Source organism: Malania oleifera, chromosome 9, assembly GCF_029873635.1.
Source record: "Malania oleifera isolate guangnan ecotype guangnan chromosome 9, ASM2987363v1, whole genome shotgun sequence".
NCBI lineage: Eukaryota > Viridiplantae > Streptophyta > Magnoliopsida > Santalales > Ximeniaceae > Malania > Malania oleifera.
In genome coordinates this window covers 83,192,568-83,216,531 of record NC_080425.1, presented here as the reverse complement: position 1 = coordinate 83,216,531, position 23,964 = coordinate 83,192,568, and the positions used below count along the sequence as shown (strand labels likewise).

Here is a 23,964-nt window from a genome sequence, read left to right as displayed (position 1 = left end):
CATATGCATATCTTTGTGGGTAATGCAGAGGCAGTGCAAAGTTTTCTTCATTCATCCTTGTTTACCAATCATGATCCGTCCTGAGATTTGGAAATTTGGGTTGAAGATTCACCTAGTGGCACCTTCCATAGCCTCCATGGTTCCTTGCAGTGTTTTTTCGTGTGAGAGGATCTCCCTTTGCCATTAAATATCCTTGTAGTCACTCCTATTTTGACTGATCCTACAGTATTTCCACCATGCATGTTGCACCATTTGTGCAAAGTTTTGATGGAGAGAACCCAAGTCACATTTTGTTGCTTTGCAATTTTATAGGGGGAACTTTGTAGTTCTATATGGCAGCTGCTCACCACTTAACATTCATCACTTTCTTATCACCTAGAAACATTGGGACATTGACAAAAATGATTAAATTTTCATTGGCTCTGGGAGGTGACACCTTGATGGAATTCCACCCATGGATAATTCTAGGCAACCATGTTTTGCTCAAAGATTTAGAAATTAGGCATTTTCTTTGTTTAAGAAATCTAATAATTTAGGAATTTTAGTTAATTTAGGATTGCTTTGAATATTTCAGCTACTTTGGGGTTTATTTTTTATATTTAAATTACTTTCTTATTTAATAATTTTTTATTAGCTTGGGGGTTATTTTTTCAGTTTTTGATGGTTTTATCTTTAGAATTTCTTAGTTGCCTATAAATATGGAATGTGTAAGGGACTGTTGGAATTGGATGATTAGAGATTGAGTCTTACAGATGCTCACTCTCTCTCTCTCTCTCTCTCTCTCTCTCTCTCTCTCGCATTTATTCTTCCTCTTTTCTTTGCTGTCTTTCTTTCTTTTCTCTTCCATTTTTCTCTCTCTCATCTATCTATTTCGCATCTCTTTCTATTCTCCTTTGCTGTCCTACATCACGCCTTTATGTGTGTGTTGGCTTATTTGGAGGAAGAGAAGCAAGATAATACAGATGCTAAAGAATTTGATGCTAACCCTTTTGGGGGGCACGAAGGGAACATAGCGATGCTAAAGAATTTGATTGTGCATATTCTTTTTGCTTGGAGAGTTGGGGTTTTGGGATTTTACACCAGATCTCTCTGACTGAATCAATTTTCAAACTTGTGACAAAGAAGAAGAACATACTAATAATGCTAAAAGATCAAATAACCATTAACCCTCCCCTTTAAGCTAGAGCATATATATCATATGCTTCTACCTTGTTACAAATGAATTTCACACGAACACCTCCCAAGGCTTTAGTGAATAAATCAGCAAGCTGAAAATCAAACTTCACATTGAGTGGTTTTAATGAGGTTCTGTACAAGTTTCTCTTGAACAAAGTGGCAATTAAGTTCAATGTGCTTTGTCTGCTTATGGAAGACCAGGTTGGAGGCAATATGAATAGCAGTTAGATTGTCGCACATAAACTCCAAAGGCTGTGAATGTGAAAACCCCAGTTCTTCTAACATGTTCTTCAACCAAACCAGTTAACATGTAGTGTGAGTCATAGCCTTATACTCTAACTCAGCACTTGACTAACCACCACAGTTGTTTGTTACTCTTTCAAGAAACCAAATTACCACCAACAAAGATACACTATCTAGTTGTGGATCTTCAGTCAGAAGGCAACCCAACCTAATTTTCACTTGTATATCCGTGAATATGAGTGTGAACCCGATCCTAATATAATAGACCTCTCCTTGGTGCACCTTTAAGATATCTCAGAATGTGAATTATTGCATTTCAGTGACTTGTTCTTGGAGGATTAAGAAACTAACTCACAAAACTTGTTGCAAAAGATATATAAAGTCAAGTGACCATGAGATAATTCAACATTCCAAAAAGTTTCCAATACTGTCCTAGGTTAGGCAACAAAACACGCATATCTGGCACTAACTTATTGTTAGGATCCATGGGCGTATCAATATTTGTGGACCCCAATAGCCTAGTCTCATCTAAAAGATCAGGAATATACTTTCTCTGTGACAAGATTGTTCCTATACGAGATCTCAAATAGCTTGTAGGAAAAGCTTTAGATCCTGGATGCCTTGATCATCATCTCCAATAATCACAATATCATCCACACACAATAAGAAAAATCTTGCTAGATGGGGTATGATGTAAAATATAGACGGATCGGTTGCACACTGTCAGAAGCCAAACTCAAGTACAACAACACTAAATCGACTAGACCATGCTTTCGGAACTATTGTAAACCATATAATGATTTCTTGAGCCAACACACTAAGCTTGGCCTTTAAGCAACAAACTCAGGGTGGTTGCTCCATATAGAACTCCTCCTAAAGCACCATGTACTAAAGCATTCTTCACATCTTATTTATGTAGAGGCCAATGTCAAGTAATGGCTGAGGAGATGAACAAACAAATTGAAGCGAGTTTAGCGATTGGAGAGAATGTGTCTGAATAATCAAAACCATCCACTTGATTATATCCTTTAGCAACAAGGTGGGTCTTCAATCGAGCCACGGAATCATCTAGATTGACCTTCACAGTATACACCTAGTGACAACCAACCACAAACTTATCATGAGGTAGAGGTACCAATTACCAAGTATCACTGTCCTGTAGTGCATGCATCTCTTCAAGCATTGCATTCCTCCACTCAGAATGGGATGACTTCAGAAATAGATTTTGGAAGAGTAATGTAAGGCAAAGTATGAAAAAAACAATAATATAAGGGTGACAAGAAATCATGACAAACAAAAATTAGAGATGTTGAGTACAACTATGTTAACTTTGAACAACAATGGGAGGATCGACATCTTGGGAAATAGGATCATCTGATGAGGGAACTAAAGTTATAAAAATGGATGCTAGAGGAGGCTATCCTCCCTTGAGTTGTCGTGTGTATACCTGCAAATTGGGATGATCCAAGCGACAAGGAGGAATCAAAATGGATGTAGATGTAGGAGGATTGGGCACAGATATTAGGTTAGGATCTAGAAAGCAAGGTAGAGGAAGTGACTCATCAAGATCAACAAAACTCAAGGAATCAAAGTAGTAGTTAGGAAATAGGATCATCCCAAGATCGACATCTTGGGAAGTAGGACCATCTGATCAGGGAACTAAAGGCATAAAAATGGATTCTAGAGGAGGCTATCCTCCCTTGAGTTGTCACGTGTAAACTTGCAAATTGGGATGATCCAAGCGACAAGGAGGAATCAAAATGGATGTAGATGTAGGAGGATTGGGCACATAAATTAGGTTAGGATCTAGAAAGCAAGGCAGAGGAAGTGACTCATCAAAATCAACAAAACTCAAGGAATCAAAGTAGTAGTTGGTGTAGAGTCAAAAAAGGTGACATCAGCAAAGACAAAGAATCGATGTAAAGTAGGGCTATGACATAGATATCCCTTTAAGTATAGAAATGCCCTAGAAAAATATATTTGATAGTCCAAGGATCCCACTTATCCGTTCCTGGAGTTAACTAATAAACAAAAGACATTGAACCAAATATGGGAGGAGGAAGGGAGAACAAAGGAGCCCTAAAGAAGATAACTAGATATAGGATTTTACCACCAAAGACAGAGGGTGGCATTTTATTGATTAGAGAACAAGTAGTGAATGCAACATCGCTTCAAAAAAACTTTGGGGACATTCATTTGATACAATAGGGTACTAGTGACTTCAAGAATATGTTTTGTTCCCATTCTGCAACTCCATTTTCTTGTGGAGTGTGGGCACAAGATGATTGATGGATCATGCTAGAATTAGTTGTTTGTGTAGTGAATTGGGCACTAAAGTACTCCTTTGTATTATTACTAAGAAGTATCTTAATTGGCTTATCAAATTGAGTCTTTATTTGAGAACAAAAGGCACAAAAAAATAATAAACAAACTCAAAATGAGCATGAAAGGACTATCCACATATTTGTTGATGTGGGAAACAAAGGGAACACGATGATGTTTTCCCAATTGACAAGACTGACACTCATGACTAGATACAACACTCAAGGTAGGAACTAGCTATTTCAATTTGTCCAAGGACGGATGACCAAGGTGACAATGGATTTGAAGCGGTATAGCAGTGGTTGTGCAGACAATGGGAGAAGAGAGCAACTCAAAGTAGTAAAATCCATGTGCCTCTTGCCTTATGCCACTTGTCTTCCTCGTCTTCAGATCTCAAGTAACCACAGTATCAGGAAAGAAGGTTACAAAACAATTTAGTGCTTTTGTAAGCTCAATAATTGACATGAGATTGAAAGGGGACTTAAGAATGTACAAAACAAAAGAAAGATGGAGGGAATAGGACTGATGTTCCTATCCCCTTAACTGTAGTTGTGAACCCATCAGCAAGGGTAACTTGAGGTAGATTTTTAGGATACTGGAGGGCAAAAAAGAAGCTGGTTACACCTATCATATGGTTAGTAGCAGCAGAGTCGATAATCCAAGGACTGGTGGGAGATATACCAGATGACAGAGACTGTAAGATTACTCTTTTGAGCAAAAGATGCAATGTGATGAGATGCTTGTTGGGAGATGCTTAATAATGTAGGAACCTTGAATACTCTTCCTTCGAGACAGTTATAGTACATTGTTCACCTGAACAAGTACCTGATGAGGGAAACACACTTTTGGGATTTGAGGATGCCATCCCAACACACTCATACAATCTTGATACAGCAGCAAATCAAGAATACACAGCAAACAAAATGCTCCTTAATTTCAAAAAACGAACTCTTGGACCAACCGAAACAACCACAAGTGAACTTCCGGACCAATTGAAACAACCACAAATGAGCCAATCACTGATTCAACCACGAACAAGTCACCAACAACTGGACATAGCACTGCCACAGCCCTAGAAAATCAATGTATGAACTCTGCCACTGCTCCAAGAGACTCACCAATGAACGTTCCTAATACCAAACAACATCAGATTGCCACAAGTGCATGGTCGAAAAAGATTGGATTTTTTAAAAAAAAAGTATGCCCAATTGCTTGATATTATGGTGCGTGGAAGTAATCATGCTGCAGAAAAAGGTGACCAGAAATTGTCTCACACGCCGGCATGTGGGGTTGGCAGTGCAGGCAATCGGCCAGTGTGTGAGTAGGTTTCTAGGTATGGGGTTTTGCAGATCTACATCTTAGGGGTCTATTTTTGGTTATATGATTGTTTTTGTGAAATATGGAAGGGCTTTGAAGGTTCTGAGAAGGGCAGCGACCGGCAGAGAATTTTCCAGTGACGCTGAATTTTCTGGCAATCCCTGGATTTGTTTCTAGGCTGTAGGAGTATGGTTGATCCTTCAATATTGACTGATTTTCATAGGATGGCTAGGTTTGGGGTTTCGTTTGGTTGTGGTGGTAGGGTTTAGGTTTGATCTTGCTCTTATACCATGTTGAAAAATTGGGTAAAATGGAAAAACAAACCTCAATGATAGGTCTCTTCCTCTATTTAAAATAAATGTCAAGTACAATACTAGTGACCCATACGGCAATCCCCGAACTAACTCACACCTATTAACATAACTCTAGTACGTACTAATAATGCTAAAAGACCAAATACCATTGACAATATTTATGGAAAAACGCCAATAAAATAAGAAATTACAAAATAACCCCAGAGCACTTAAATACAAAAACTAAAACTAAATTAACTAAAATTCTAAAATAACCATAGTTTTACCAAACTAAAAATAAAAACCTAGTTGCAATATAAACATCGAAAGTTCTCCATTGGTGATTCCATCACCTTACTAATACAGACTCTGGACTTGTATGTCGATATTAAGCTTCTTGTTACAATTGCTGTTACTTGGATGCTTTAGTTATCAAGTCATAAAATCAGACAGATCGTATGGATACATACGACTGATATTCAATAAACATAACATTTGTCTGTATAAGAGAAGTGCTGTGCACTTGTAACATTAAGAATATAAAATCAAATATTGAATATCTAAATAAATTTTATATAGTGCAAGAACAAAATGACCATACAAAATCCTAGATCACATGCACTGTGTAATTGTGGCATATATTTAAAATGGGATTTTGAATGATCTAAGTAACGTGGTAGGTGTCTGCACCGTATTTGTGGGTCATTTTATGCTGATGATTTGTTTTGTGAGAGCGTAGAGGTTACTTTATCTGCCCCCTTGCTAAGTACTCTTATTATTATATATATTTTAGCTTACACTGCATCCCCTGCTATCTGAACAGTCTTCATTTCAAGTTAATTATTGGCAGAGAGTTTGCCAAAGTTCGCAGATCTTAAGTTCAGGGATTCATTTGTGTATTGAAAATCACAGGTGCATGACAGAGCTCAAGTATTTCTTTCTTGGACTGAAAATAATGGAGGAAGACCAACATATGTTGGTACAATTGAAAGATGGTCCAATCAAACAGTTCGCTTACCAAATGTTCAATGTGGCTCCAATGTCAGCATGTTTATTTTGGTATGTGACTCTTCTTCCATGTTTCAGAGATAATTCCCTAACATTTTATTTTGGGAGGTTGTTAGTGTACAAAAGGTAGTTTAGTTAAATTACTTTGGGAGATAGTTCCATATGTTTTTCTCTTGTTTGTACTGTCCATCTGTCCATGACTCAGCTATTAGGCACCCTTTCCAAAAAAGAAGTCACCAAATTAAAAGTGTTCGGAGGATATCCTGCTGAGTTGGTTTAGTTTGCAGTATTTTGTGGTGTATGTTGTGCTCAGGTGGGATCAGGGATGCCCTTTTCCAGCTGTGCTTTTGTATAGCCTCTATTTGATTGCTCTTCTTTATCATGTTTTGCTGCAGTTCCTTTTGAAACTCCATATTGTTACATTTTTCTTATCAAATCAAGTTGATTTCTTCTCCAAAAAAAAAAAAAGTGATTACTAAATATAATGTGACTGAATGCTTTGGTATCCATATAGTTCTATGTACAGTTTTGTGTTTGAACTGGTTAAAAAAGGTTGCAGCATTTTCCTTTAATTCTGGATCTTCAGGAACAGCAAGTGTGGTACTGTATAGTCCGTGAGTTAGATGTTTATACACATACCATCATTCACACACAAACAGATACATGTATATAAATTCTACACATATGTGAACATTATTTCTAATCAGTTTGTACCTATTCTTATAGGTTGAAAACATGGGCCGTGTAAATTATGGAAAACACATGTTTGACAGGAAGGTAAACTCCTTAAAAGCAAATATATCTATTCCTTTCTTATGTAAAATTGTTGTCCCTACCTGTGCTTGAAAATGGTTCTATTTAGTGCTAATATCAATCTTGGGGGTCATCTGGAAGTTAATTGTTTTCGGCTGCTGTTAGATTACCACTTTACCTAAAAGTTTAAGCATTAGGTTGTGGGCCAACAATGTATATCAAGCTTTAACACTCCTCCGCACATGCAGCTGGCAGCTTGTGGAGAGATAAACAAACTAGAAATAACTCTCATTACAAGGAATGCAATAATTTTTAAACACCCACACATGAAACTCGAGCAACAAGACTAGGACCCAAGACCTCCTGGTAGTGGTAACTAGCTCTGATACCATGTTGGATTACCATTTTACATAAAAGCTTAAGCTGTTAGATTGTGAGCCAATAATGTATATCAAGCTTTAACAGCCACCAAAATGCATTGTTGAAAGATAAAAGACTTCTTTTGTTATAATCCTAATCCTTTGTGGATTGAATTGGTACTAGAATATCAATGTTATTCGGAAGGAAGAGACCGTCTTTGAGGCTTCCTTACCTTGAACCTCGCACAAAAAACACAAAAACGAGGGTGGGGGCTCTATCAGAACTTAGTTTGGTTGATTTCTCTGGCATTTCCATCTAGTTGTCGACCTATTCATGAAATTTGAACTTGAAAGTCCACAAATCTACCAAATTCCAGGTTGCTTTTGTGCAGCATGATAATTTATATAAAATGCACAGATGTATTCTCAAATAAAGTTGACATTTATCATTAATGAGAAAACAGTAAGGTTACATTTGATTTGAGGAAGGCCTGTTCCTAGGAATATAATGGTCGTAATATTAGGATTTGACAACTTGCAAAATAAAATGTGTTGTCATCATAATAAATGACAGTTTTATGAATCTGTAACATGGAATAGACAAGGAATAACTACTCCCAAATTTTGCATGGGGAATGTCTATTCCTAACCTGTTGTAGGTTGGATGGAATTAGGCAAGCTTTTACATGACAGATTTTTCTAAACTATTCTATCCCTAGACATTTTTTATTACATTCTATTCCACACTATTCCTAGGTATAGACGCCCTGTGAACCAAATGTAACCTAAAGACTTTTTAAACCAAGAAAAATCAGAAACTTAATGTGAACCAGAACATATCTACTCTGCAACAGAGTAGGGAACAAAACAGTTTCTTGCATGCAAGTGCCTGATACAGGTGAGGGCATGGAGTATACCATTTTACATTCTAGATTGGTTATGATTTCCAAATATAGACACACAATTATTACACAGTTATCCAATGATGTGGAGTGAACTCTTAGGCCTACAAGACTCCTGGAGCAGACTCCTGCAGCATAACTCTTTTGTGATTTGTTGCACATATTTCTTTTATTCATTTTTTATCTCATTTGTAGTTTACTTTTGGAGGGACTACACCCTAATCTGGAGGTCATTTGTTCAAATTATGGAAAAGACTCTTGTAATGGAATAGTGAGGGCAGTGCACCTGTCCTCCCCAAACACGCAATTTGGTGTTGAAGTCAGTTCACCAAGTGTTATTTCCTTTTGTATTTATAATTTACTTTTGCAGGGTATTTTATCTTCTGTTTATCTGGATGGAAATAAACTGCATGGATGGAAGATGGTATCAATTCCCCTTCACAACTTAAATGAGGCGCAGAAAAGGAATCCTATTATCTCACTTGTACATTCTGGATTTGTTGAAGTACCTGCACATGAAACATTAAGAGGTAATTCTAGTACGTTCTGAAGCTTCACTCAAGAGACACATGACTGTAAAAAACTGATAAAAAAACCTCCCACTATGCTCTTTATCATATTAGCGCATGATATGATGTATTTTTTGTTTTTTGTTCCACTTTGTGTTCTATGAACTTTTTAATTGTTTTGTTCTGTTCTGGATACATGTTTCAATCAGGATGAATATGCATAGTGCGGGTGAGTAGTAATGAATTAATCACTGCTCACTTTCCTTCTGTAGGAGACATTTCAGAGGAACCTGCATTCTATGCTGGTCATTTTGTGGTTGATGAAACTAGTCAAGTTAAAGACACATTCATGTCATTCAGTGGTTGGGGTAAAGGGATTGCATTTGTCAATGAGTTTAATATAGGAAGATTTTGGCCGGTAATGCCCTGGTTTTTTTTTTCCCTGATTCATTATCTTCTTTTCATGGTTATGTGATTTGATATCATGTATTAGATGTCTGTATATAATTATTCAATAATCATTAATGGATTTTTTTTTTTTTGGGGGTGCAGTCACATGGACCACAGTGCAACCTGTATGTCCCTGCTCCAGTCCTCCAACATGGCGAAAATGTTGTGGTATTTGATCACCTGTTTTAAATTACCCTTTTGTTTTTTTTGGGCAAAGCTTATGTTCTGATATAATGGAAAAAATTAAAAACTGAGTATGTTCACCTCGCATTTGAACATGTTCTGGAATACCCATTCGGACCCATGAGAAGATTCCTGTCTCTATTTTTCGCATTTGAGGTGTTCTCATATGTTAGAATACCACCTTACCTAAAAGTTATGCTGCTAGGTTGTGGGGCAACAAAAAATTGAGCTTCATTCGCACACACATGCAGCCCAAATGCATTGCATGTGGAGGGGATATACAACTGATAAATAACACCTATTACAGGGAATGGTAATTTTTAGCAGCCATATAATAAACGTGGGCGACATGAGTAGAACCCAAGACCTCCCAAGCTTTAATATCAGAGGGCTGTATTGCAACCCATAACCAAATATGAATTTGTAAGGGCGGACAAACTGAGGGTACCAGCTTAAATCTTGGGCTTTGGAGATTCTGCAATGTTGTTGGTACCTCTATGTCTAGGCACAATTCCCTATCCTTACATGCCTCTTTCACTTGGTTATGTTTGATTCATGGAATGAAATAGAATTGTGTAGTGATAGAGTAACTTAAAAGTGACTCATGCAGAAGTTTGTGCTATTCCACCCAATATGGAATAGGACTAGAATAGACATTCCCATGTTAAAGTTTAAGAATAGTGATTCCAAAGTTTTGCAAGTATCTTTACCGTGTTGGGAAGATAATATTAATAAGCTTATTGCGATGGGGAATTCAAAATTGGAAGTAATAGCAAGAATGACTTGGGTCGCAGCAATTTATCTCTCCTGGAAAGCTAGAAATCATCTCATCTTTGAAGGAGTCCCAGTTTATCCAGCTATAATTGCTAATCTGGTGGCTAATGATGTTAGTTTAGCTTTGTTCTGGGCAGAAAAGGATATGAATTCTTGGCATATCAGAACTGATACTGATGGATTTTCTAATTTTACTGATATGGTGAATCTGAAAACAGCAAGGAATGTCCCTGCATGTTCTAGGCAGTCAGGATTCTGAAGTTTGGCATATGAGTGCTGCTGTTCTTTGGTTATGTGAACTGCTCTTGTTCTTCTTTTGGTTCTTTAGTTTGCTGTGTATTTTGTTACTGTGTTGCCAGTTCTGTGCTCAGCAATTTCTTCTGTTCTTTGTATGCCAGTTCCTAGCTAATTAATAGATGAGCTTAATTCTTCCAATAAAAAGCTATCAAATTCCTATACTGTAGACATTTTATACCCAGGAATAGACTTTCTTCAAGCTAAATGTATCCTGATCACTGGAAAATTGAACTTTGATGCGTGTTGAAAAGTTTGGGCCAAAGGATGATAGGAGGTATTTTTAGAGATGCAAACCCTTTGCATACATCTATAGTGGCTGCTGATGTTATGCTAATGCTATTAGTTAAGAATAAAGTTGTGTTCTTTGGCAGCTCAACAGGGTTTTTTGATAACTGAAAGAGGGCAACATATTTTTTTATGTAGTCCTAGAGATGAATTTTTAGTGAAAGGAGCACCTTTGTTTAGAAATACTCCTTTGGTGGGGTACCATGCTACTTTTGCTCTATATGTTCTCTCCTTGGCTTATGAGGAGCTCTTATCCTCCAGTTACTTATTTATTTATTTTCGCCTTTGGGCTTATATGAATCTAGTCTTATTATCATCATCATCATCAACAATTTTTGGGAAAGGGTTGGGAAAAAGGTGCTCCTTAATTACTAACAATATGCTTATATTATTATAATATTACCTTATTGTGCCTAGTGGTTCTCCCGTCGTGGGTCTTTTGTTTTGATGGATGTCTTTCATGTATTTACTTTGACTGGGTCCTGATTACTATGCAACAGGTAATTCTTGAGTTGGAGTCCCCAAACCCTGAACTTGTGGTTAGCTCAGTTGATCAGCCCGACTTCACATGTGGCTCTAGAAGCTCTAATTTACATCCGCTCTAGTGCCACATGCATTTCTTGGGTTTCCTGGCCGTTCCTGAAATGTGGAATAGTTAAAGGAATCCAGTTGGCAGAAAGATATAGCACCCTGTTAGCTGCAGCTTAAGGATTGATATCAAGATCATTCATGTCAGATCCCGAGACTTTGCAACACATCCTTTGGAGAACTTGTTTGGAGAAGAGAAGCTTGGAAGAAGGAGAAGCAAACCTTGTCTCCTCGTCTCTTTCATTGATTTATTTTTTGTTCTCTTTTCTCCTGGAAGATGACTGTCTTTTACTCTTGTTTCGTGCCTGATTTGTTTGTTTATAAGGGAGGGGAGTGTGGAGAAATGAATCATTTTATTATTTTTAGACTGGTTTTTGTGTTGTGTTGCATAAAATGCCAATACTTTGATGAATATTTTAAACTAATGGCACCATTTACATGGTGTTGAATTATTGGGTTTTAATGCCCCTATATATATAGTACTGCCAATTTAGAGAGATCCCTGTTACAAAATCTTGATTCCTAAACACAAGTGTTGCTGCTTGCACATCCCCGTTGAAGCCAGTGTTCATGAACTTATGAAACAAAATTACGAAATGTACTGCTTTTTTATGAATTCTTTTAAAAGGAAAAAAATAACAAGGAAACTTGATATAGAAGACTAGAACTGCTAAATTTTGAATTTGTTGTTTTGGGAATTATATTTGAAAGTTTGGTATTGAGAACAGAAATAGATTTCATTTTATTTAAAGTGAAAAAAATTACTTCAATGTAAAAAAAAAAAAAATGTGTATATAGAAAGGGTATATATTACTTCAATACAGTATTTCACCTTTTAAATTTTTCATATTTTACAAATTTCCCACTACGTTGCCCGAAGATGAAATATATTTGAGGAGAGAGAGAGATCATTAGGTTCAATGCCTTTAACTGATTCCCTTTCAAAGATGGGAGGTACAGGGAGGCTCATTGATCAAGAGAAAATTATAGGATTACAACTGAAATTCAGCCATCAAAACCATCTCATAATCTTACGGCTTATATTAAGTAACTAGACTAGAAATACCTCCACAACCTAAGTTGGCTTAACTATCAAAAGTTGAACCCCTCATGATGACACATGAACAAATGATTCCAAAAATCCAAAAAGGAAAGATTAAATTCAAGCACCAAAAATGGCACTCTCAAAAAAACCAATATACTTCATGCTTGATGTACCTTGAAAGGTCGAAAATTAGAGCACACAACCAGAGTTGTCTCAAGCCTGGCCAGCGGATATGATGTCCGAACCAACTTTATCATCACGAACAAAGGTCACATTGTCCAAAATCTTTTCTCCCCCAGAAAAAGTAATAATTTTTTTTATTCTAGTTGTTTATACATTTAACATTTCCTGTGTATTCGCAGCAGTTCATCAGCTATGCCATTGACTCATCACATCTACCGAAAATAGAAAAAAAAAATTATTTTGAAGGCTGCTTAGTAGCATTCTTAGGTTCTTCTTTTGCTCCTGTTGCAGCCGCAGCTGCGGCTGCAGTCATGGCAGCTGCTGCTGCCCCCACCTTTGCTCCACCGGCTGCTTTCACTGCACCAGCAACTTTAGCAAAAACAGCTATCCCTCCAACCACTATACCCCTCAAAGCAACCGTTGGCTTTATTGCCATACCCTGTGGTGCCTGCAAATCCCAAATACTGAATCAAGATTGCAAGTACCATAGCGGCTGATTTTGTTGCCTTAGATTGCATGCAAAACAATATATCTAATTAAGAGCCATGTCAATATCATCCCAATAAACACTTGAACAATATCAATAATTTTTGTACACAAAAATGTTCAAACAGGCAAAACAGAAAGTCGCCTTCTTACGTTATTCACTTAACCTGATTTCAAACAGACAAAAAAGCAAGCATCATCATTTTCCCCTCCATTTTACCTTTCATACGGTAATGGAAAATCTATCTTACTGTATTGCAGAATATCTTATGACCCAGAAGATGAGAATACATGGTATTTCTGGCATAAGTACAAGTAGAACACATGTCTGGCTGTCAATTAGTTTGGTGTCTACCCTGATGAAACAATGAGCAAGAACCTATAATCAAACTGCTAAACTAAATTGAAGTCGCTGTAAATCAATAAGCAGAGAACCTAGCACCTTGCTGCCATTGACCACATAATATTGCAAAAAAGATCACACAGAATCTCTCGAGTTTCATCCATGAGGATAGATGAAGACAAAATAATATTACAAACAATCTCCCATGCTGCACTTCTTTAGCTGGGTGGAATATTCAGGATTGGCTGCTGCCTTATTTAGATCATCCATTGAGGTAATCCGTATAGCAAGGTTGCTAGAATAAGGATCCTGCATAGGATCGTTGGGAAGGTCCGTAGGATCACATCATGTGGATCGTAAGAATCTACTTACAATGTAAAGAAATTAAAATTTTATATATTTGGCATTTAATGACAACTCAAAAAACTTGGTAGTGAGTTTAAGAAAATTAAAATAAATTTCAGGAATGTAGCTAGCTTGTTAGCTAGCACCTAGCAGGGTTTTCCTTCAACATTTTTGACCCTTCAAAAAAAATCTGAATATTTTGAATAGTAAAGTTCTCTGCAAAGGGCAGACTGTTGCTAGCTTATTAATTTAATAAGTGTAATTAAAAAGAAGGGCAAAAAGAAAGAAGACAAAAAGGAAGAAGAAATTGCTAATCTTAATTCAGTAAACTGATGCAAAATTTTCAGCTTCTGTAGTTTTGTCATCAGGCCATAAAAAGAAGGAGAAGAAGCAAAAACGTAAGAGAAAGAAAGAAGAAAAGAAAGGCTTTTTGTTGAAAGAACTTTATTGTTAGTCACAAAGAAATGACGAGCAAAAAGAAATATGCTTTCTGTTTTGAGAAAAAATATAGGTCTCTGGCTTGTCAATAATAAGAGGGAAAAAAAAAACAAAACAAAACAAAAAAAACAAAGATAACGCTAACTGCTACAAGCCTACAAGCCTGTACCACGTAACTTTAAGCTGTAAGCCTGACTGTGCAACTCCCTATTTATTGAACCTTGAACCTCTCTGATCTCAAAGCTCTCAGCTGGCCTCTACTATTGCTGGAAGAAGGAACAGCCCAGGCCTACTAATAGACAACCTAGGATCTTCCCATCAAGAACTCTAAACTCTTAGAGAGCTTTCAATTTTGAAGGAAGAGAGCTTTCAAGAGATGTTTAGTTGTTCTATTGACTTGGATTGAACAAATCATAGAACATGCTCACTATTTTGCCCTAATTTTGATGCATGTGAGCCAACTACACCAAGTTTTGTGTCTATTGCAAAAGTAAAGTGTTTGGACTTTGGACCGATAAATATATATATTGGGCCTTTTTCTTCAAAATCCTAAAGAAGAAAAATCTATATTCCATTTCGCAAGTAGGATTGGTACAATCGCAATTCTAAGATCCTAAAGATCTAGATAGGATCCTACTAGGATTCTACTTGATTAAGATTCTTCTTAAGATCCGGATCGATTAGGCAAGTCTAGATTGTAGGATTGAAAGATCACATGATCCAAATCAGGATTTTGGTAACCATGCCGTATAGCATTTCTTTTTGGGATCCCATGGTAGAGCAAGTTGATGTTAAATGAATAGGGGACAGGATCATAAAAATAAAGATAGCTCTAGACTTAGAGATGATAAATATCAGTGCGCATACTCCCCAAATAGGCTTAGCAAAAACCTTATAAGACAATTTTGAGAAGATATGGGTAGCATTATATAAGGGATACCAATGTTTAAAAAGACATTTATACGAGCTAATTTGAACGGATACATTGGTAAGGACAATATAGGTTATGAGAGGATATATAAAGGTCATGGATATGAAGATAAAAATGAGGTCGGTGATACAATTTCAGATTTTGTCACGTCTTGTCATTCAGTTATATTGAATACCAGCATTATAAAAAGAGAAGAACATTTACTAACTTTCAAGAGTGGGCAAAATAAAATTCAAATAGATTTCTTCTTCACTAGGAAGGAAGATTGTCTATCATGTAAAGATTTTAGAGTTATCCCAAGTGAAAGTTTGACTACATAACATAGAGTCTTAGTATTATATATATATATATATATATATATATATATATATATATATACATATATATACTAAAATTGGAATAGAAAGCGCAACATAAATCAATGCAAGAGGACTAGGTGGTGAAGCTTGAAGGAGAAAATATAGTAAAAATTCAAAGATAAAATGATTAAAGAGAGTGAATGGACAATAGGGGTTAAGGTCAATGTAAACATTATATGGAATAGAATGATCAACTATATCGTAAAAATAGCAAAATAGATTTTAAGTGAATCCAAAGAAAGATACTTAGAAAGTAAAGAAAGTTGGTGGTGAGATCAAGATGTCCAAAAAGATATAAAGAAGAAACAAAACTAGTATAAAACATGGAAAAGTTGTATAAATATAGAAATTTTTGAAAACTATAAAGAGGCAAATAAAGCAAAAAGTCTATTAGTGAAGCTAAACAATGAGTTTATGATACTTTATATACTAGACTAGATACAAGAAGGAGAAAGAGATATTTATAAATGCAAACACATAGATAATGTAAAATATATATAAAGGACAAGAATGATAATGTTTTAATCAAAGAAGACGACATAAAAGAGAGGTGACGGAGATACTTTAATAAGTTGTTTAATGAAAATCAAACTAAAACTAAAAGCTTAAGCTTGGAAGTGCAAATGAGGGAGGAAAAGACTAAAAATAGGAAATTCATTCGCAAAATTAGTATCCTTGAAGTTAAGATGGTTTTAAAAAAAAGATTAAAAATGGGAAACATATGGGACTAGATAACATATCAATTGAAGTTTGGAAATGCTAGAGGAATGGAGGAAAAGCACAGTAATACCTTTATACAAAATCAAACGTGATAACCAAATTTGTAATAACTATTGTCGCAACATCCTGGAGGACCGACCCCATAGGAAGCGGGCGGGATCGAAATTACGAATCGTTTCAACTGAGTGGCAAACTTGATATTATGGGATATGAAGTCTAGTATAATATATGGACTAAGAAATTGGTTACTTTAAAAACAATAGTCACTACGAACGTATTTATTCTAGATGCGGTTAGAACACCTATTTAACATACTACTATTTCATTGGTCACCTAGATCCAAAGAAGCCAACAATCAATGGTCTACATCACCAGATTTGGATTCGAGAATACGGTTATACAAAGGAAAAGTATTAGCACCCCTTCACACCTGTCCAGTGGACGGTACTTGATTAGCGTACAATTACTTTCAAAATTGACCAATCAAGACCTCAATTCTCCTGTTTATTTATTTACTTAACTTTAAATATTAGATAGTCTTGTGAAGGACAAAGACTATCCTCACCTCAAGACTCCCAAAAGCATGTTACGAACACAACTATAGGTTATCCTTTTGAGGATTATTTACTTAAAGTTTTCCTTCATTTTTAAAGTACTTATTACCTTGCCTTTAGCTGCCAGGAGGACTTGCATAAGACAAAGACCTCAAACCTCAAAGGCATGCAAAGACATAGCCTTTGAGATTGAAGGAGAATTCTTTAAGCTTTTCAATCAATAGATACTAGATAGGCAAGGAACATAAGAGAATTAAACATATTTACAACATGCAATTAAAATCACAACTCATGCAAAAATCACATGCAAGGTGTGCACCATAATTTAGAGATTCTAATAGAATCATAAAAGACAAAGTAATTCGGTTAGAATCTCCGCCCATCAAGAGATAACTTAGGACCAAAGAATCCTAATTTTTTAATGTTTTCCTTATAGGGGTAGCGCACATATGCATACAAGCATGCAGGCACACACACACAAAAGAAAAGACAAATTATGCACTCATGCAGCAATAGGGCACACAATAAGCGAACACATAAAGGAAACAACTGGAAAAGAACCAAAAATGAGCAAAAATGGACCCAAAATTTTTCAACAAATTTTCTCTATTTTTTAGATTTTTTTTTATACTTTTCAAGATTTTTAAAAGAGTTTTCTCCACTTTTCTTTATTTTTAGGATTTTCAAATTTTTATTTTCTTTTTGTTCTAAGTCAAAAATGACTAACATAATTTTTCTTTATTTTTTTATTTTCCTATTTTTTACTATTTTCCCCAATTTTTTTGAATTAAAAATGATTTAAAAATAAATTAATATTAATAAAAAACCTAGGAGAGTTCAAGAAGTCAAACCGATTTGAGCCGGGTCAACGAGGCAACCTAAGTTGACCCTGTTCAAAGGAGAAAATGGCGGGAAAACGCCCGAGGGCTGCCACGTGTCAGCCATCCGTAGCGACATGTGGCAACAACAGGTGACTCTGATTTTTCCTCTTCTTTTTTTTCAATCTAGAGGTTGACAAGTGGCAAGGTGACGTCAGAAGGAAGTCACTAGCCACATGGAAGAAGGCTACGGGCTCCGGGAAAATGAGGTGGATCGCTAATGTGGTAGCGATCTAGCCGTCCGAAGAAAACACAAAAAGGACTACCAAGATTGTGCCACGTCAACCCCCAAACACGCGAACATGGTGGTGACACGTGTCCCACTTCAATTCTTTTTTTACTTTATATACATTTCCTTTTTTTTTTCTTTTCTTTTCTTTTCTTATTTCTCGAACTCTTTCTGCCTCTCTCTCTCATCTCTATCTCTCTCTCTCTCACTCAACCCTCTCTCTCTCTCCTACAATTGGCCACCAACTCCAGCCACCACCACCACCTTACACGGCAAAGCCACCCCCACCTAAGGTAAATATCTCTCACTCTCTAGTTCTATCATCTCTCCAGGCCTCTTCTCTATATGGTTCTTTCTCCCTTTCTTCTTTCTTCTCTCTCATCTCTCCTCTCTCCATTACTTCTCTTTCTCTTTTGAACTCATCTCTCTTCTCAACCTCTCAAATCTCTCATTTCTTTGTTTTCTTTCATTCTCAATCTTTCTCACCCTTCCCTCAGATTCTCTCTTTTTGCAAGTTTCAAGTGAAAGCCTCTCAAATCCAACACCCCAAGGTAATCCCCCTCCTTTTTCTTTATTTTGATTTTAATAAGATTTTCTAGGGGATTTTTTTGTGGTTTCCCATGGTCCAAACAAGGCGATGGGGACTCGGATCACATTGACCAACCTGAGGCTTAACTCAGGTTGGGGTTAGGGTTTAGGGTTTGATTGGGTCTTGGGCTGGCTGGTTAAGGTTTGGGATGGAGGACTGGGCTAGGTTAGGAATTAGGCTCAGGTTTTGGGGTCCAATTGGGTTAGTAGATTTTAGGTTTTTGGGCTGGGTAGATAGGTCAGGGTAGTAGGGTTAGGCAGACTTAAATTAAGCCCAATTGGGCCTGATATGGGATTGGGTTGGGTTAGTGGACTTGGGTCTTGGGAGATGGGCTTAGTTCAAGGTTAGTTGATCTAGGTCAAAGTTGAACTGGGTCGGGTTGCTAGGTCAAATCTGAGTCATTGGACCCAAGTTGGGTTGACTAGGACCTGGACAAAATGGGGCGTCTACAACTATCGTGGAATTAAGATTATGAATCATACAATGAAACTATAGGAAAGGGTAATTGAACAAAGTATAAAACTAAAAACAAGAGTTTTAAATCAAGCTTAAGCTTGAACTAAAAACAAGCTTTTAATTCTAGCATTCTCCTTTTTTTTTTCTTTTTTTGTCTCTTTTCAACATTCCTATCAAAGTGGCAATAGAGTTAAAAGAAGATGAGCAATTATCTTTGGAAAGGGGTGCGGGAGGAGAGAAGGGATTATTTTAGCAAGTTGAGGCATTGTTAGGTGGCGCAAGTCTAAAGAAGGTTTGGGAATAGGGTATTTATGTTATATTTGGTTTGTGGAATGTCCATTCCTAGAAATAGAATAGTTCTAATAGAAGAAATTAACAATTTACACAGGAAAAAAATGATTTATTACTATTTCTAGATTACCACTTTATCTAAAACCTTATGCTATTAGGTTGTGGGTCAAATATACATATCAAGCTTTAACACTTCCCTACACGTGTAGCTCAACAGTACATGGAGAGATAAACACACGACGGATAACACACATTACAAGGAATACAATAATTTTTTATTTAAGATAAGGCATGCCTAAAACGCCTTGAGACTCAATCTAGAAAACCAAATCCAAAAAAGGCCAACACTTACACACTAAGGTTCCGCATTTTTACAAAAGGCACACCTTTTGCGCCATTTTAGTTAAGGCTTATGCATTTTGGGTGAGTGAATCTCATGTTAGCCTCGTCTAGAAAATTTAACTACATGTTTATATGAAGTAATGTCATCATATGAGTTGATTTTTAAAGCTCTTCAACTTCAACCTTTCCAAAACAATTATGAGTTGCATCTTAGATCTTGAAAATAATTTGAACTTCGTAACATTAATTATAGCTATCTCTTGACATGATTTGCTTAATGATTTCAAGTTAGTTCTTTTTGGATGGCCAAAAAGTATGCTACAAATTATATTTCATATCTTTACATTTTATTTGTAATTATCTTAATTTTTTCTTTATTTTTGAAAAAAATATGTAATTTATTTTCATATTTAAAAAATAAATTCTCAAAACTCTTATGCCTCAACACTTTAAGGCTTATGCTTCGCCTCTCAAGGGTTGAAATGCCTCACCTTATGCCTTTTAAAACATTGTGTAACCTTAGTTTTAAGAACATCTCTATAGAGGGAAGTGGTTGTGGTGTTCACCTTCAAAAGTCGAATCCCTTTGGCATAAGGTTATTGTGAGTAACAATGGTCTTCATAGGAATGGTTTGGATGCTGAAAAAGGAGGAGTTCCACCTGAGGGGAGTGAGGGTGTTAGCATTTCTCATGCCATTCCTTGGAAATTTATTTTTCGAAGTTTCCTTTCTTTGGCTCGCCACATGGTGAGGGATGGTTCTAAAATTCATTCTTGGGAGGATGTATAGATAAGGGACAGGCCCTTCTGATACTTTCCCTCATTTATCAAATAATTCTAACATTCATGATGCTCATGTTTTACATTTCTATAGTTGGCGTTAATCTAATGATTCTAATCTTTCTTACCCTATGTTTGGAGAGGTCTTGGATTTGGGTTTGTATTGGATTTTGAAAAGATGTAATATAAAATTGTATTGAAATTTGTCCAAATCCACTCAAATCCAAATTCAAGGTCTGAAATCCATGCTCCCAAGCGCAGTGTTGGAATTTTTGTTTTTTTGGTAATCTGAATGATAGGGAAGAGGAACAGTTTAGTTACTTGAGTTCAATTCTTGATTCTTAATCTTTCAAGCCTTGTTATTTAGTCCCCAAATGATTGTTATTTCCTCTTGAATAATTTTATTTGGAAGACCAAGGTTTCTTTTAAGGTTAAGACTTAAGTTTGGTGCAGAAGGTAAATACTAATGACAATTAAAGAGGAAGAAGCATGGTAATTCTTTAGCACCTGATCTTTGTGTGTGGTGTAAGCATAATAGTGAGACAACAATCCACATTTTTATGCACCGTTCCTTTACTAGAAGATTGTGGAATTATCTTTTTGACATTGTTGAGGAAGAATAGTGGCAGAAGGATAGACTCAGATTTTACAGGCTTGTGATTTAATGGCCATTGTATGGTGTATTTGGATATAAAGGATTTCAACATTTTTTTATGTAAAACCATACCGGGGTGTTTGCTTTTGGAAAGGCCGAGAGGGTGGCTTTCTATGCCTCTCTTTAGGCATCAATGGATGGTGCTTTCCAGGAGTTCCATTCCCTTACAGTTAAAGTGACATGCGATCCTTGTTATTATGATTGTCATGACTTTTAATGTGGTCTTTTTTACCTGTGTTTTTTCTTTTTCACATGGACTTCTGGTCCACTGCTTTGTACATTATTTCACCTTTAATAAAATTTTCCTTTTTTGTCCAGTAAAAAGTAATACTCAATATCCCATTTGCAGACATCAATTTTTTTGCAGAGAATAAAAGAAAGCCACAAATTGCGAAACTTCATATTGTTACCTCACTTGTAAATCGGAAATCATTTTTTTTACTTGAATATAGAAATAAATACTTTTGTTACCAGAGCAGATAGCAGGCTTAATACAAAAATAAGAACTGCAATGAGTGGGTTATGTGCCAGCGTCCTCAATAGTATAATTATAAAACCCAGCTATTATTTCTCAAGACAAAGGTAAGGAACCCTCAATCAACCATATTATAAGCTTTCATCAAAATCTAGTTTGATCACCATGAACTCTAGGCAAGACTCAGCCCCTCTCCAGATGCTCACTACTCAATATAAACTAAAACAACATGCAATTCTTACACGACAGCAAACTATAATTTGGAGTGTGCTAGCTGGCTTGCCCAGGAAATGGCTTATGCCAACAACTCAAGATGAATCCAGCATCCCATTCCTCATCCTGTCCTCTTACTTTCAAAAGTAGAGTCCTTTAAACAGAAAATTCGGAGGTACAACCCCCTTCATCCCCAACTTTTCTCCGATGTTTTATACGAATAAAACAATAACAATAGCTAAATATTTATACAACAATTTCAGGTTGACTACCCAATTCAACTCAATCTAAGGCTCAATTAAATATCATTAAATAATTTCTTCTTGTCTCAACCTGTTTCTTTCTTCATTTTCTGTTTATCCCAACACTGTCTCAGCCTAAATAAAACCACCCTTCCCAACAGGTGTGTGTATTGGTATCTGCTACAAATGTCCAACCCATCTTAATCAATTTATGTCTTTATCTTCAATGGGTGCTACCCCAGGCTCTCATTTACGCAATCACTCCTTTATTTTACATAGTCTTATATTATCATTCATGCATATCTACAATTCTACATGCTTATTCCAGCTACGCACATTTAGTAGAGAAGCTCTCACAAGAGCACATCAGTTAGATCCATTCAACATCGCCAATCTCACAACGATCTAATTTCAACATAAGTAGTGTTATTCAATCACATAACATGCCAAAGTACTTTATTTAACTATCTTGCCCTCATTTAATAAGTAATATCCTCCACAACCTCTCCATTTTGGTGAATCACTAGGCTACAAAAGTTATTCTTAGGTACCTCTTGAGTCTTGACAATAAGCACAATCTACTATGTCAATTCTATGCCTATCATTAACAAATTTATACCTCATATATTCCATGTATATGTTATCATAAAGCCTAACAATCCAAGGTTTCCCTTAGAGTTCTAGCTTCAAATTGATCCATATTATAATAAAAAAAGGTCAGTGATATAATTCAAAATTTTTCATTAGTCTACTATGCATCTAGTTTTTTAATTGACTTTAACATACATCACTGAATAGGGCAACAGTAATAATTATACAACTTATATTCCTCCAACTCAAATGAAAACAAAAACAATAGTGCTAACTACATGGACAAAGAATAACACAATATAATCAACTAATGGATTGTGCACGATAGAAACAAAAGTACATTGCAGTTTCTTCTGCAGTTGTCACTTTGACATGCATCTCGACAGTTGAGAATCCTCATGAATGAAAGAATGAAAATCAATAACCAAATCAACAAAAACAAATGTGATATGAAACAACATGCCAATATAACAAAAGGCCCATTCAAATTTTTGTCAGTTTCTAGAGAACAATGGAAGTTCTAGAAGCAAGGGGACCATTTCATGAAAATATCATATCTAAAGCTACACATACCCAAATGACCATAAAATTCATGACCCTCTCAAGTACCAAAGCAGTTTTACTTCTGCATATCATACATGTATGATCTTTAAGTTTACCTAACAAGATTACAAGTCCAAATGGAAACGATTCCTAATAAGAATTCTCCGTGAGGACAGCTTTCTATACTCAATTTTATATTGCAATCCAAGGACTTCTGGTAGATCCAGAAGAAATTTTGAGAATTACTTGGAAAAACAGCATAAAATTTTGAGCCCTACCCACCAATAGCCCCCCAACCAAACACCAAAATAAAAAAAACTAAAAAAAAAAAAGGAGAAGAAGAAAAAGGAAGTCTCAGTGTTAACAGAGCCAAATGACAAATTGCTACGTTTCTTTCCTTTCCCTTCCATTTTACCGGCAACCTTTCTATTTCACCGGGAGCTACAGCGATTTCAATGGGCGAAAAGGAACTAAATGGCAGAAAACAAACCTGAAACTCAAATCTGGTGCTCGAATTCGTTCCAGTCAAACTTCCTGCTACCCGAATCCGCTACGGCTAGAGAGAGAGAGAGAGAGAGAGGCTGAGGATTGCTCCTTCCCTGTCGGAACTACAAATGTGGTCTGTGATTTTTCTTGCCGCGGTGGTGGTCATGGAAGCGGGGCGTCGTCGAGCTTTAGCGCATAGAACGACGTCGTTTGAGTCTGCGTTTGACAACTTAAAAATAATTGCTTATAAGCTAAATAGAGGCTTGATAAGACGGGTCATGACCCGTCGGGTTACTCGGATTCGCCCATTTAAAATAAGTTCGGATTTAAAGAA

The 23,964-nt window shown here is 36.2% G+C and overlaps 2 protein-coding genes across 3 annotated transcripts in view; one reads left to right on the top strand and one right to left on the bottom strand.

Moving 5' to 3' along the window:
* The window catches only part of LOC131164927 (beta-galactosidase 17), a 93,107-nt gene extending 81,151 nt beyond the window's left edge, over positions 1–11,956 (top strand). The window contains exons 14-19 of one of the 2 annotated variants that reach the window (XM_058122484.1): positions 6,264–6,410; positions 7,086–7,136; positions 8,744–8,903; positions 9,155–9,300; positions 9,435–9,500; positions 11,372–11,956. In XM_058122484.1, the coding sequence (XP_057978467.1) occupies positions 6,264–6,410; positions 7,086–7,136; positions 8,744–8,903; positions 9,155–9,300; positions 9,435–9,500; positions 11,372–11,476 (675 nt within the window). In that variant the 3' untranslated portion in view covers positions 11,477–11,956. The remainder of the gene's footprint in view (positions 1–6,263; positions 6,411–7,085; positions 7,137–8,743; positions 8,904–9,154; positions 9,301–9,434; positions 9,501–11,371) is intronic. The other variant, XM_058122485.1, reaches the window with a different exon arrangement.
* Positions 11,957–12,790: 834 nt separating this feature from the next.
* LOC131164926 (cilia- and flagella-associated protein 74) lies at positions 12,791–23,851 on the bottom strand. Its single transcript, XM_058122483.1, has 2 exons — positions 23,635–23,851; positions 12,791–13,135 (listed from the first exon to the last, which is right to left on the bottom strand). The coding sequence occupies exon 2, from the start codon at positions 13,121–13,123 to the stop codon at positions 12,923–12,925; it is 201 nt and encodes a 66-aa protein (XP_057978466.1). The 5' UTR covers positions 13,124–13,135; positions 23,635–23,851; the 3' UTR covers positions 12,791–12,922.
* Positions 23,852–23,964: the final 113 nt, after the last annotated feature.